At 51.1% G+C, this 14440-nt stretch overlaps 1 protein-coding gene across 1 annotated transcript in view; it reads right to left on the bottom strand.

Annotated features, from left to right (window-relative positions):
- Positions 1 to 2776: 2776 nt before the first annotated feature.
- Positions 2777 to 14440, bottom strand: part of LOC144602315 (polypeptide N-acetylgalactosaminyltransferase 18-like) — a 47638-nt gene continuing 35974 nt past the window's right edge. The window contains exons 7-11 of the mRNA XM_078415268.1: positions 12343 to 12528; positions 10440 to 10577; positions 7828 to 7923; positions 5678 to 5842; positions 2777 to 4413 (exon numbers count right to left, since the gene is read on the bottom strand). Coding sequence (XP_078271394.1) covers positions 4264 to 4413; positions 5678 to 5842; positions 7828 to 7923; positions 10440 to 10577; positions 12343 to 12528 — 735 coding nt within the window. The 3' untranslated portion in view covers positions 2777 to 4263. The remainder of the gene's footprint in view (positions 4414 to 5677; positions 5843 to 7827; positions 7924 to 10439; positions 10578 to 12342; positions 12529 to 14440) is intronic.

Here is a 14440-nt window from a genome sequence, read left to right as displayed (position 1 = left end):
GAGAAAAGGAATAGGTGACGTTTCGGGTCGAGACCCGTCTTCAGACTGAGAGTCAGGGCAGGGCAGGGGGAAACTAGAGGTGTGAAAAGGTACAGAACAAATGAAGTCTCAAGAAAGGTGGAGCCCACAATGGTCCATTGTTGGCTGTGGAAGAGGTGATAATTAAGGCATACAAACAGTGAAACTAGCAAGACGACTAGGGTGGGGATGGAGAGGGTGGGGATGGAGAGAGAGGGAATGCAAGAGTTACTTTAAATTAGAAAAATCAATATTCGTACATGGGTTGTAAGCTGACCATGTGAAGCTTGAGGTGCTGTTCCACCAATGTGCGTGTGGCCTCACTCTGACAGTGGAGGAGGCCCAGGACAGGAAGGACAGTGTGGGAATATGAAGGGGAGTTAAAATGTTTGGCAACTGGGAGATCGCGCGGAGTAGGACATTCCATCAAACGTTAAATGTTGGGTTTGTCTCGAATATTAAACTAGTCCCTTGCCCACAACCCAGAGCACAAAATTAATCCTACACTAATCCCATTGCCCTGGTCTCTTCTCACAGTCCTGTATCAATCACACACTAATCCCAAAGTCCTGTATCAATCCCTAAATTATTCCCATTGGCCCACTCTCTGCCCTCAACCCTGTGTCAATCCCATGCTAATCCCACTCTCCCCTCAGCCCTGTATCAATCCTACACTAATCAGCCTGAAGAAGGGTCTCGGCCCGAAACATCACCCACTCCTTCTCTCCAGAGATGCTGCCTGTCCCGCTGAGTTACTCCAGCATTTTGTGTCTACCTACACGAATCCCACTGCCCCATTTTCTCCCCAAAACCCCTGCACCAAACCCCAATCTATTCCCACTGCCCTGCTCTTTCCCCACGACCCTCTGTCAAACCCACACAAATCCCCTGTCCCGCTCTCTCCTCACAGCCTCGTATCAATCCCACACTAATCCCATTATCCTGCACTCTCCCCTTAGCCCTGCATCAAATGTAAAGTCATCTCAGAGGATCCCTGACAGAGTGCACCCCACTCGGTCTGCCCCCCCCCCCCCCAACAGAGCAGCACTCCCTCCGTACTGTCTCGACAGTGCAGCGTTTTCTTGGGCACAATATGAGTACGTAAGATCGAAGCTGAAGAGGGCTCTTCACTGATGGGTTTACCCAGCACCCCAAGGCCCCAGCCTTGTCTGAATGCCCATTCTTGGCCTTTCCGATCCCTGCAGGACTGCAGAAGTATCAGGCAATTTCCCCTGAGCCCCCAGCAATCAGAAATCATAGAGACATACGATGCGAAACCAGGCCCTTCGGCCCAACTCATCCACGCTGATCAACATGCCCCGTCTCAGCTGGCCCCACTTTCAGCCATATCCCACTCAACTGTTAGAATATAAATCATAGAACAGTGCAGCAAAGGCCCTTTGCTCCACAATGTCCATGTCGATCGTGATGCGGAATATGGGTCATAAGCAGACAGAGGATATCAGTTTAACTCGGCATCATTTGTGACCAAGATGCCCCATCTTAGCCAGTTCCGTTTGCAAATGGCACCTGCTTAGACAGGACACCTTTTACAGCATGGGCGAATTATGCTAAATTAAACTAACCTCCTCTGCCTGCATATGATTCATATCCCTCCATTCCCTGCATATCTCAGTGCCTATCTAAAAGCCTCACAAACACCACTGTCCTATCTGCCCCAACCACCACTACTGGCAGCACGTTCCAGATACCCGCCACCCTTTGTGTAAAAAACATGCCCCACACATCTCCTTTAAACCATCCCCTCTCTCCTTAAAGATATGCTCTTTAGTCTTTGACATATCCATGCTGGGAAAAAAGATCCTGTCTGTCTACCCTAGGTCTGCCTCTCATAGTTTTATATGGTTCTACCACATCTTCACCCAACCTCTGGCATTCCAGAGAAAAAAATCCAAGTTTATCCAACCTCTTCTTATAGCTAATACCTTCCAATCCAGGCAACATCATGGTAAACCTCTTCTGGAATACCCTCCAATCCAGGCAACATCATGGTAAACCTCTTCTGGAATACCCTCCAATCCAGGCAACATCATGGTAAACCTCTTCTGCACTTTTTCAAATCCTCCACATCCTTCCCGTTTTATAGGAAGAAATTATTGTTTTCTCTGGTGCCTCAAAGGTTGAGCAGAGTATATAAAATTATGAGAGGCATTAATATGGTAGACAGTCATAAACTTTCCCCCTGGATGGAAATGCTACAGAGAACCAGCAAAGAAAGGTCTTTGGAGAGGGACAACGTTTAAAGGAGATGTGACGGGCAAGTTTTCTTACACAGAGACTCGTGGGTGCCTGGAACGCATTGTGAAGGCAGATACAGAAGTGGTGTTTAACAGGCTTTTAGATAGGCACATGGATATGGAGGCGATATGGATCGCATGGAGGCTGAGGAGATTATTCAACTTGGCCACATGCCTGGCACAGATCCTGTGGACCGAAGGGCCTGTTGCTATGCTCTGACAGTAGGGTATGCTTCTGGTTCCACTGTGGCTGGAGTGTGGATGCCCTACATTCTGTCGAGCCAGAGGCACGGGGAGCCATCGAAGGATCAGTCCAGCACACGAGCGTGGATCACCATGGGAACGACTTCATCAGGAGTCATCACTGGCTGTGAGGTCTACTCCGCGTAAAATCGAATTTCACACAGCAAGTGCCCAAAGCAGGAGGCCTGCACTTCCGCAAGCAAGTTCAGCCGATCGATGCCAGATACAAACCAACACAAAAGCACAAGCAATCTTCTCATGGTTTTATTTTGAGCCACACCATGGTTTAGGATTGTTCAAAACAAGAATAAAAATCATTAAAAAAAATTAAAAGAAATTAGAAATTCACTAACCCATTATTTAGGGGTGTTTAAAATACAGAGATTTGACAATTATTTGTTTCAGATCGACTTATATTTGGAATCATAGACACCCTCCAATGTCTCAAATGCAGGCAAATGGATTAAATGATTCTTCAGGATTGTTACTGAAGTCCTAGGTAAACTCAGAGCCAGTCACACACACACCAGAGTGATCCTCAAAGGTTCGGAAGAGACCACAGAGAGTGGTAGACACTGTCTGGTCCATCACAGGTGCCTCATAAAGGCACCTAATAGCATCAAAGACCCACACCACCCAGGCCACGCTTTCATCCCACTACTACCATTGGGAAGAAGGTACAGGAGCCTGAAAACCGTGACCTCCAGGCTCAAGAACAGCTTCTTCTCAGCAACTATCAGGTTTAGTTTAGTTTAGTTTAGAGATACAGCGCGGAAACAGGCCCTTTCGGCCCACCGGGTCCGGGCCGACCAGCGATGCCCACACATTAACACTATCCTATACCCACTAGGGACAATGTTTACATTTACCAAGCCAATTAACCTACAAACCTGTACGTCTTTGGAGTTGAACACTGCACAACACCAACCTCAGCAACTATGAACAACTGTCATTGGTTGCACTGCAGATTTTGGATTTGCACCGTTATGGTTACCAAATATTATGGTTATTCATTTATTGTATTATTGATCATATCATATTTATCTGTGTGGAATTGCTTTTACGGGCCTGTTAAGCTGCAGCAAGTAAGAATTTCATTGTTCCATTGCCCACACATACAACAATTAAACGCTCTTCACCCTTGCAGCTGTGGGATCGCCCAGGAACAGTTCAGCCCAAACTCCCGTTGGGTTTGAACAGAGGCAGATTTGGAGGAGTCTCAGAGATAACTACGGGGGTGTCAGCACCAGACTCATTCTGCCCACCCAACGACACTGCATTGCACAGTCAACAAAGCCTTTTCCAACCAGAGAAGATTAGATGGGCGTGTTTTTGATCAAACACTGCCGGGATTTGCCATTGGTTTGATGTGAATGACCTTCTGGATCAATGGAGGTTTACTACATTTGCCTAAATGGATTACAGACCACCTACATAATCCCACTGATCCTATGTCACAGAATAGTCACCGCTAATACAGCCTCACATGTGCCAAGGCAGGAACGATATCACTTTGTTCCGTTTCCACGTGACAAACATAACAAGTATATCCATCTCCTGAATGCCTATTTACACATACAAAATATATCACTATTTTGACCTCCATCACCGCGGCCGTACCTAAAACCCACCCTAGCTCCATTCAAAGATGAACAGAGACAACCCTTCTTCCCAGAAACCTGAGACACAATAAATAGAGCAGATGCTTAAAGAAGCTACACTGGGAGAGGGCGAGGAAAGCTGTTCATGTTGAATTCATCTTCCTTAAGATGTTTGAGATAGTCCACTTTTGACCACTGCATTTCTGGATTACAAGCTGGTATCCATATTCACCTTCACTATTCTCCTCAATCTCCAAGCACTTCTTTGATATTCGGTTCTGCACTGAGCCGCCCTGAAAGAGATAAAAGAAAATTCTAAACATTAATGGACAGAAATCCCATGGTATTAAATCAGGTCTGAGCATCTGAGACTAGCATGTTCTTGGTTCTTGGTTCTTGGTCCTCCAACATATACCAAATGGAATTTAAACTGGAGGTGGCGGAGTATGGACTTAAGCAAGAAGGGCTTCTTGGAGAAGAAGAGCTACCTTAAATTTAGTTGAATCTGGTTGAGTAACTATCGTAGGGTAAAGACTGTTCCATGCTTTAATTGTGTGAGGGAAGAATGAATTGCTGTACACATCTGTATTGGTAGCTGGTGTCTCGGAATGAATCGAGTGCTCTGGCCTGCTCCTGATAGGTTTGTGTTTGGTGCAGATTTGGTAATCTATGTCGAGCTGACCATTTAACATATTGTAAAAACAGGTCAAACGGTGGGCTTTACGTCCGTCTTGGAGTGGGTTCCACCCCAATGAATTTAGAATGTTACAAGAACAGAGACACATGGAACTGCAGGTGCTGGTTTTGCAAAACATGGAGTGCTGGAGGAATGTAGAGGGTGGCGCAGTGGTGCAGCTATTGGAGCTACCGCCTTGCAAACTTTGTTTGCGTGATAACCAGGCGAATTATACTGTACATGAGTACAATCAGGCCGCACACCTGTACATCAGGTGGTGCAAAGAGAAAGATACTACAGTGTAGAACACCCTCATAAATCTTTTCTGCCCTCTTTCCAGCTTATTGGCATCATTCCCAGAGCAGCCTGTCCAAAACTGAGCACCCCATACTCCAAATGCAGCCTCACCAACGTCTTGTACAGCTGTAACTTAATGTCCCAGCGTAAAAACTCAACACCCTGACTGTACCCAGAGCCCTCATTACCATCCTACCTACTTGTGATATCAATTTCAGCAAACTATGCACCTGTATTCACTGTGAAGGCCCTGCCCTGGTTTGACTTCCCCCAATACAACACCTCGCACTTATCTGCATTAAACTCCATTTGACATTCCTCGGTCCACTTGCCCAGCTGATCAAGATCTGGCTGCAAATCTTGGTAATCACTATCACTGTCTACGATAACACTGAATGTGCACAAAGATGAGGCTGATTACATGTAATTGGGCTAGTCCAGGCAAAAAGGCCTGAAGGGCGTCCTTCAACCCTGTCCAAGCCTGTGATTCAGGGTGAGCGAGCCAAAAGTGCTGAGAATGCTGGTTGTGGGTGTGTCTCTGCCCCCGTGGGTGGTGTGTGAGGAGGTCCCACTGAGGTACTGACCTGCGTGAACTGCCAGTGCAGCCGCATCTGGTTGCTCTCGGCGTAGTTGCACTCGAGCAGCCGAGGCCGGCCGTTCACCTCCACCAGGCACCTGTTGTCCACGGCGTCCACGGTGGGGCTCAGCACTCCCACGTGAACCTGCTGGCTGCTCATGTAGTACACCGCCTGGAGGAGGAAGGTGGACAGTGGTCATCTCCCATGGACGTACAAAGAGGGGCCCACGTGTGGTTGGGGCGGGGGCAAGAACAAAGAGGGACCCGGCATGGGGTGGGGGGCGAGAACAAAGAGGGACCTGGCGTGGGGTGGGGGCGAGAACAAAGAGGGACCTGGCGTGGGGTGGGGGGCCGAGGTCAAAGAGGGACCCGGCATGGGGTGGGGGGGCCGAACAAAGAGGGACCTGGAGTGGGGTGGGGGGCCGAGAACAAAGAGGGACCTGGAGTGGGGTGGGGGGCCGAGAACAAAGGGAGACCCGGCATGGGGTGCGGGGGCCAAGAACAAAGAGGGACCTAGTGTGGGGGGGGGGGGGGGGGCGCCGAGAACAAAGAGGGACCCGGTGTGGCGGGACCGCCAAGAACTAAGAGGGACCCCACGGTGGCCGGCGAGAACAAAGAGGGGCCCAGCGTGGGGGCCGAGAACAAAGAGGGACCCAGTGTGGCGTGGGGGGCGAGAACAAAGAGGGGCCCGGCGTGGGGTGGGGGGTGGGCGAGAACAAAGAGGGGCCATTGTGGACTGCAATGAATACTTTGTAACTTTGTCCATGCCCTAGGTAGACACAAAAAGTTGTAGTAACACAGCCGCACAGGCAGCATCTCTGGAGAGAAGGAATGGGTGATGTTTCGGGTCGAGACCCTTCCTCCCATGCGTGACGGCTCTTTGCAGACCTTGTGTGCAGTGTGTGCAGTGTGTCAAACATGTCACGTGTGATAAAGTTTCAATCAATGAATCAATCATCAGTGTGTCACTTGGAACATAGAACAGTACAGCACAGGAACAGGCCCTTCAGCCCACTTGTTAGGGCCATACATGATGCCAAGATAAACTAATCTCCTCTGCCTGCCCACCATTCCCTGCACAAAAGCCTCTTGAACGCGACTATGGCACCTGCTTCCACCACCACCCCTGGCAGTGCATCCCAGGCACCCGCCACCCTCTGTGTAAAAAAAGTTGCCCTGTACATTGCCTTTAAATTTTTCCCCTCTCACAAAGTTGTGCCCTCTTGAGTTTAAAATTTCCACCTTGGGATAAAAGGTTCTGACTGTCTACCCTTTGTATGCCTCTCGTAACTTTATAGACTTCTATCAAGTCTTCCCTCAACTTCCAGCATTCTAAAGAAAACAATCCACGATTGTCCAACCTCTCGTTGTAGCTAATACCCTGTAAACCAGGCAGCATCCTGGCAAACCTCTTCTGCATTCTCTCCGTAGCTCCCACATCCTTCCTGTAATGGGGTGACCAGATCCGCATGCAATACTCCAAATGTGGCCTAACCAAAGTCCTATCGAGCGGCTTGGTAAACAAAGAGTCAAACCAGCCTCCAGAACCTGGGCGCCACGGTGGCGCAGCGGTAGAGTTGCTGCCTTACAGCGCTTGCAGCACCGAAGACCCGGGTTCAATTCCGACCAGGTGCTGTCTGTATGGAGTTTATGTTCTCCCTTAACTGCCTGGGTTTTCTCCAAGATCTTCGGTTTCCTCCCACACTCCAAAGGCGTACAGCTATTTCGGTTAATTGGTATGTGTAAATAGTCCCTAGTGTGTGTAGGATACCGTTAATGTGTGGAGATCGCTGGTCAGCTCGGGCTTAGTGGGCCGAAAGGCCACTTTCTGCGCTGTATCTCTGAACTAAACTATACTTTTCCACATGGTTGTGAATCGAGAACTAGAGGGCATATGTTTAAGGTGAGAGGGGAAAGTGCAACACAGAGGTGATGAATCTTCGGAATTCCTTCTCCCGCCGTGATTGATGGGCTTCTGGACCAGGGAATCAGGGAGACGGGGTTGGGGTGGAAAAGAGGCGTGCGATCAGCCATGATAGAGCAGGCTCGAGGGGCTGCATGGCTTCCCTTGCTCCTGTTCCTGATGCTCAATGTTGTTCCCGTTCCGAGATCCCACCGTGATCAGTGCACATGCTGAGACCCGGAACGCTGGCATACCTGTGGTGTCATCCCGTGACACATGTACACGATGGGAATGTTGTCCGACTGCGGACCCTGGTCAAGGCACAGGTCACTCTTCAGAGCGTTTCTCAGCTGTAACACACAGGTAGACGAGAGATGTGGATTAGGTAACTCCCTCCTCATTCACCCCCCGGACTGCAAGCCCAGCCCCGACTCACCCGCGGAAGGATTACATCCATCCATTCACCCCCCGGACTGCCAGCCCAGCCCAGCCCCGGCTCACCCGCGGAAGGATTACATCATCCATTCACCCCCCGGACTGCCAGCCCAGCCCAGCCCCGGCTCACCCGCGGAAGGATTACATCCATCCATTCACCCCCAGACTGCCAGCCCAGCCCAGCCCTGGCTCACCCGCAGAAGGATTACATCCATCCATTCACCCCCCGGACTGCCAGCCCAGCCCAGCCCCGGCTCACCCGCGGAAGGATTACATCATCCATTCACCCCCCGGACTGCCAGCCCAGCCCAGCCCCGGCTCACCCGCGGAAGGATTACATCCATCCATTCACCCCCAGACTGCCAGCCCAGCCCAGCCCTGGCTCACCCGCAGAAGGATTACATCCATCCATTCACCCCCCGGACTGCCAGCCCAGCCCAGCCCAGCCCCGGCTCACCCGCAGAAGGATTACATCCATCCATTCACCCCCCGGACTGCCAGCCCAGCCCAGCCCCGGCTCACCCGCGGAAGGATTACATCCATCTCCCACAATCACAAGGCCGTTTCCTCCCCCATGGCTTTCTTTCTCCCTTCTGTACTCTCTCTCGTCTCTTCACTTCTAAAGGGTAGAGCGCTGCAGAGAGATCTGGGAGTACAGGTGCACGGTTCCTGTGAGTGGTGGGCCGGGTGAACAGTGTGGGGAAAGCAGCGTTTGCCACTCCTGCCTCCATTGGGAAGGGTATTGAGGTACAAACATTGGGACATCGTGATGCAGCCGTACAAGTTGTTGGTGAGATCGCACTTGGAGTATTGTGTGTAGTTCGAGTCACCCCGGCGAAAGCACGGATGTCTTTAAGTTGGAAAGGGTGCAGAAGAGATTCACCAGATGTGAGCTGGCCTTGCAGGCTTGAGTAATAGGGAGAGGTTGGTTAGGCTGACTAGGAAGCTGAGGGATGGATAAAGTGAATGCTCACAGTCTTTGCCCAGGGTAGAGGATTCCAAAATTAGAGGGCACAGGATTAATGTGAGAGGGGAAAAATTTAAGGAGGACCTCAGGGGCGACTTTTTCACTCCCACAGTACGCCACTCCCTCAGTACTGCCCCGCCTATAGTGCGGGGCTCCCTCGGTACTTCACCTCCCACAGTGCAGCGCTCCCTCACTGCCCCCCCCACAATGCAGCGCTCCCTCACTGCCCCTCCCACAGTGTGATGCTCCCTCAGTACTGCCCCTCCCACAGTGCGGTGCTCCCTCAGTACTGCCCCTCCCAGTGCAGCGCTCCCTCACTGCCCCTCCCACAGTGTGTTGCTCCCTCAGTACTGCCCCTCCCACAGTGCAGCGCTCCCTCACTGCCCCCCCCACAATGCAGCGCTCCCTCACTGTCCCTCCCACAGTGTGAAGCTCCCTCAGTACTGCCCCTCCCACAGTGCGGTGCTCCCTCAGTACTGCCCCTCCCACAGTGCAGCGCTCCCTCACTGTCCCTCCCACAGTGTGTTGCTCCCTCAGTACTGCCCCTCCCACAGTGCAGCGCTCCCTCAGTACTGCCCCTCCCACAGTGTGTTGCTCCCTCAGTACTGCCCCTCCCACATTGCGGCGCTCCCTCACTGCTGCCCCTCCCACAGTGTGTTGCTCCCTCAGTACTGCCCCTCCCACAGTGCGGTGCTCCCTCAGTACTGCCCCTCCCAGTGCAGCGCTCCCTCACTGCCCCTCCCACAGTGTGTTGCTCCCTCAGTACTGCCCCTCCCACAGTGCAGCGCTCCCTCACTGCCCCCCCCACAATGCAGCGCTCCCTCACTGCCCCTCCCACAGTGTGATGCTCCCTCAGTACTGCCCCTCCCACAGTGCGGTGCTCCCTCAGTACTGCCCCTCCCACAGTGCAGCGCTCCCTCACTGCCCCTCCCACAGTGTGTTGCTCCCTCAGTACTGCCCCTCCCACAGTGCAGCGCTCCCTCACTGCCCCTCCCACAGTGTGTGGCTCCCTCAGTACTGCCCCTCCCACAGTGCAGCGCTCCCTCAGTACTGCCCCTCCCACAGTGTGTTGCTCCCTCAGTACTGCCCCTCCCACATTGCGGCGCTCCCTCACTGCTGCCCCTCCCACAGTGTGTTGCTCCCTCAGTACTGCCCCTCCCACAGTGCAGCGCTCCCTCAGTACTGCCCCTCCCACAGTGTGTTGCTCCCTCAGTACTGCCCCTCCCACAGTGCGGCGCTCCCTCACTGCTGCCCCTCCCACAGTGTGTTGCTCCCTCCGTACTGCCCCTCCCACAGTGTGTTGCTCCCTCCGTACTGCCCCTCCCACAGTGCGGCGCTCCCTCAGTACTTTATCAGAGATTCAGGCTGAGTGTGGCTGAGCCTCTCATGCGGGAGCAGTGAGCCACAACTCCCCTTTGGGCTCCTCTGTTTACGAGGGAAGGTGAGCTCTCTGCCTGTGCCTACCACGCCATAGGCCAAGGTGTCCGTGTACTTCTTCATCTGCGTGTAGACGTTGTTCAGGTACCATCTGAAACTCCTGCACTGCAACCTGTGTCTCAGCGCCTTACGCTCCGAAATGTCTCCAATGTCAATTCCGGAGTTCTGGAGAGTTGGGAAGAGGGAAAACAGTGGTCGTAAAGTGTAGAGACATTAATGTTGGCTATAAACGTCACAGAGAACACAATCGCAGACACGGTGCAACCACGGTTCATCAGGGGAACCTCAGGGCTGCGTGCTCAGTCCTCTGCTCTACCCTCTCTGTACCCACCACTGTGGAGCCAGACACAGCTACAATGCCATCTATCACCTCCGTTGGATAAATAATGTCCCACAGCTTTACAGCAAAGCTGGAGAGGACTGGGAGTCTGGCCAGACTATTCTCAATGCACAAGTGTGGTCTCACCAACCATCTATACTGTTTGAGCAATACTGAGACCCATAGAGCACAGAAACATTGCAGTGAAGAAAGCGAATGGTATGTTAGCATTCATAGCAAGAGGATTTGAGTATAGGAGCAGGGAGGTTCTGCTGCAGTTGTACGGGGGCCTTGGTGAGACCGCACCTGGAGTATTGTGTACAGTTTTGGTCTCCTAATCTGAGGAAAGACATTCTAGCCTTAGAGGGAGTACAGAGAAGGTTCACCAGATTGATCCCTGGGATGGCAGGACTTTCATATGAAGAAAGACTGGATAGACTAGGCTTATACTCGCTGGAATTTAGAAGACTGAGGGGGGATCTTATTGAAACATATAAAATTCTTAAGGGGTTGGAGAGGCTAGATGTGGGAAGATTGTTCCCGATGTTGGGGAAGTCCAGAACCAGGGGTCACAGCTTAAGGATAAGGGGGAAGTCTTTTAGGACCGAGATGAGAAAACATTTCTTCACACAGAGAGTGGTGAGTCTGTGGAATTCTCTGCCACAGAAGGTAGTTGAGGCCAGTTCATTGGCTATATTTAAGAGAAAGTTAGATGTGGCCCTCGTGGCTAAAGGGATCAGGGGGTATGGAGAGAAGGCAGGTACGGGTTACTGAGTTGGATGATCAGCCAGGATCATATTGAATGGCGGAGCAGGCTCGAAGGGCCGAATGGCCTACTCCTGCACCTATTTTCTATGTTTCTATGCTTCTATGAAACAGGCCCTTCTGCCCAACTCGTCCATGTTAACAAAGATGCCCCATCTAAGCTAGTCCCGTTTACCCACTTTTGGTGTCTCAGCCTCTAAATCTTCCATCTATGTACCTGCCCAAATGTCTTTTAGACATTGTTATTACACCTGCCTTAACAATTTCATCCAGTAGCTCATTCCACATATCCACTACCCAAAAGGTTGCTGTTCAGTTTCCTATCAAATCTTTCCCCCCTCACCTTAAATCCATGCTCTTGGTTCTTGATACCCCTATCATGGGAAAAGGACTCTGTGCCTTCACCCAATTTGGTGCCTTCCCTTCACTCTTCAGCCTCCTGCGCTCCAAGGAATAAAGCCCTAACCTAGCCAACCTCACCCTCCAGCTCAGGCCCTCGAATCCTGGCAATATCCTTGTAAATCCTCTCTGCATTCTCTCCCGCTTAATGGCACCTTTCCTATAGCAGGATGGCTAAAACTGAACACAATACTCCAAGTGTAACCTCGTCAACATCTCGTACAACCGTAACATAACGTCCCAACTTCTAGACTCAATTCCCTGACTGATGGCCAGCTTACCGAAAGCCTTCTTCTTGACCCCGTCCACCTGCAACGCCACAGTCAGGGAAGGTTGCTTCTCCTGCCTGTTTATATTCCATGCCCTTTTATTGTCCTGCCTCTCTGCTGTCACACCAGGCTAACGATGACTCCACGCCAGAGGCTTCTGCGTCGTCCCCCTGCTTACCTCTCTGGGAATGTTCCAGGCCATGTAGACGTGATCTTTGAACTCATCCATCCAGACCTCGGCCACCCTGAGTGCGTTCCTGCGGACATGTGCGGTGAGGTCCTCCGTGTAGGGTTTGTGGGCCCTCTCGATGTGGGCGAGCCTGGAGCAGGGCAGGACCTCCACACTACCTCCACACTGCCAGACCTGTGGAGACACCGCTGGTATCAAATCTTGCGTTGTCTGCAAACTTACTGACCAACCCATCTACATTCAAGTCCAAGTCGTTTATAAATATCACAAACGACTGATCCCAGGCTACGAACATTGACTTCTCCAACTTTAGATAGTTCCTCTGTCCCTCTCTTCCCCTCCCCCTTCCCAGATCTCCCACTGTCTTCCTGTCTCCATCTATATCCTTCCTTTGTCCCGCCCCCCTGACATCAGTCTGAAGAAGGGTCTCGACCCGAAACGTCACCCATTCCTTCTCTCCTGAGATGCTGCCTGACCTGCTGAGTTACTCCAGCATTTTGTGAATAAATACCTTCGATTTGTACCAGCATCTGCAGTTATTTTCTTACGATCCCAGCACAGATCCCTGTAGAACTCCGCTGGTCACAGATCTCCAGTCAGAATAACACCCTTCCACCTCAACCCTCTTTTTAGTTTAGTTTAGAGATACAATGCAGAAACAGGCCCTTCGGACCACCGAGTCCACGCTAACCAGCGATCACCCCCACACTAACACTATCCTGCACACTAGGGACGATTTACAATTCTTACTGAAGACAATTGAAAGACAAACCTGTCGTCTTTGGAGTATAGGAGGAAATTGGAGCACCCGGAGAAAACCCACGCGGTCATGGGGGGAAAGTACAAACTCTGTACAGACAACACCTGTAATCAGGATCAAATCCGGGTCTCTGGCGCTGTAAGGCAGGAACTCTATTGCTGCGCCATCATGCCATCCTCTGTGTTCTATGGGTAAGCCAGTTCTAAATCCAAATGACCAAGTCACCATTGATCCCATGCATCTTAATCTTCTGGATCAACCTACCTTGAGGGACTTACCACAATCCATGTAGACAACATTCACTGCCCTACCCTCATCAATGACCTTCATCACCTCCTCAAAAGACTCAACCATGTTTGCAAGACATGACCTACCCTGCACAAAATTATATATACTGACTGACTCGAATTAGCCCATTCTCTTCCAAATGTGCATAAATCCAACCCTTGTGAATCCTCTCCAATAGCTTCTCTACACCTGTTGTGAGGCCCACCAGCCTCCAATTCCCTAGATATTCTCTACTTCCCTTCTTAAACAAAGGAACAATGTTGGTTACTCTCCAGTCTTCTGGCACCTTGCCTGTGGCTAGAGAAGGTGCAAGGAACTTCATCAAGGCAAAATTCACCTTTCTTGTCCCTCTCAATAATCTGGGATAGATCCCATCACGTCCTAGGGATTTACCCACTTCAAAGCTCTTCAAGAGCCACAATACCACCTTCTATTTAATCTCAAACTGCCCTGGCATATTAGTATTCTCCACACTGATCTCACTGTCCTCCATGTCCTTTTCATTGATGAATACTGATGCAAAGTTCTCGTTTAGTGCCTTGCCTACATCTCGATTCCAAGCATAAATTCTCTTCTTTATTCTTGATTGGTTCTACGTTCTCCAAGTTAGAGTAATAGAGTGATACAGCGTGGAAATAGGCCCAATTTACCCATACCGGCCAACATGTCCCAGCTACATTGGGTCTACATGCCTGCATTTGGCCCACATCCCTCCAAACCTGTCCTATCCACGTAAAAGCAACGTTACACAATGCCACGCGATTACTCGCCCAGGCTACGCCAACAACACCTCCCAAACCCACCGCCTCACCGACTCTGAAGGACAGGGGCAACAGGCACAGGGGAACACCATCACCCACCGTTTCCACATCCAACTCGCGCACTGGTCTGGCCCGCCCCTCTTTCTTTCCCAACCCCATCCCCTTCCACCCATATCCCTTCCTCCAGCTTTACATTTGCACTCCTCTTGTCTCCTTCTCCGACACCCTTTTGTCTCTTTTTCATCTCTAGCCTTTGTCTCCACCCACCTACCATTCA

Source organism: Rhinoraja longicauda, chromosome 18, assembly GCF_053455715.1.
Source record: "Rhinoraja longicauda isolate Sanriku21f chromosome 18, sRhiLon1.1, whole genome shotgun sequence".
NCBI classification, from domain to species: domain Eukaryota; kingdom Metazoa; phylum Chordata; class Chondrichthyes; order Rajiformes; family Arhynchobatidae; genus Rhinoraja; species Rhinoraja longicauda.
Note: the sequence above shows the minus strand (reverse complement) of the source record. Positions and strands in the feature narration are given on the sequence as shown.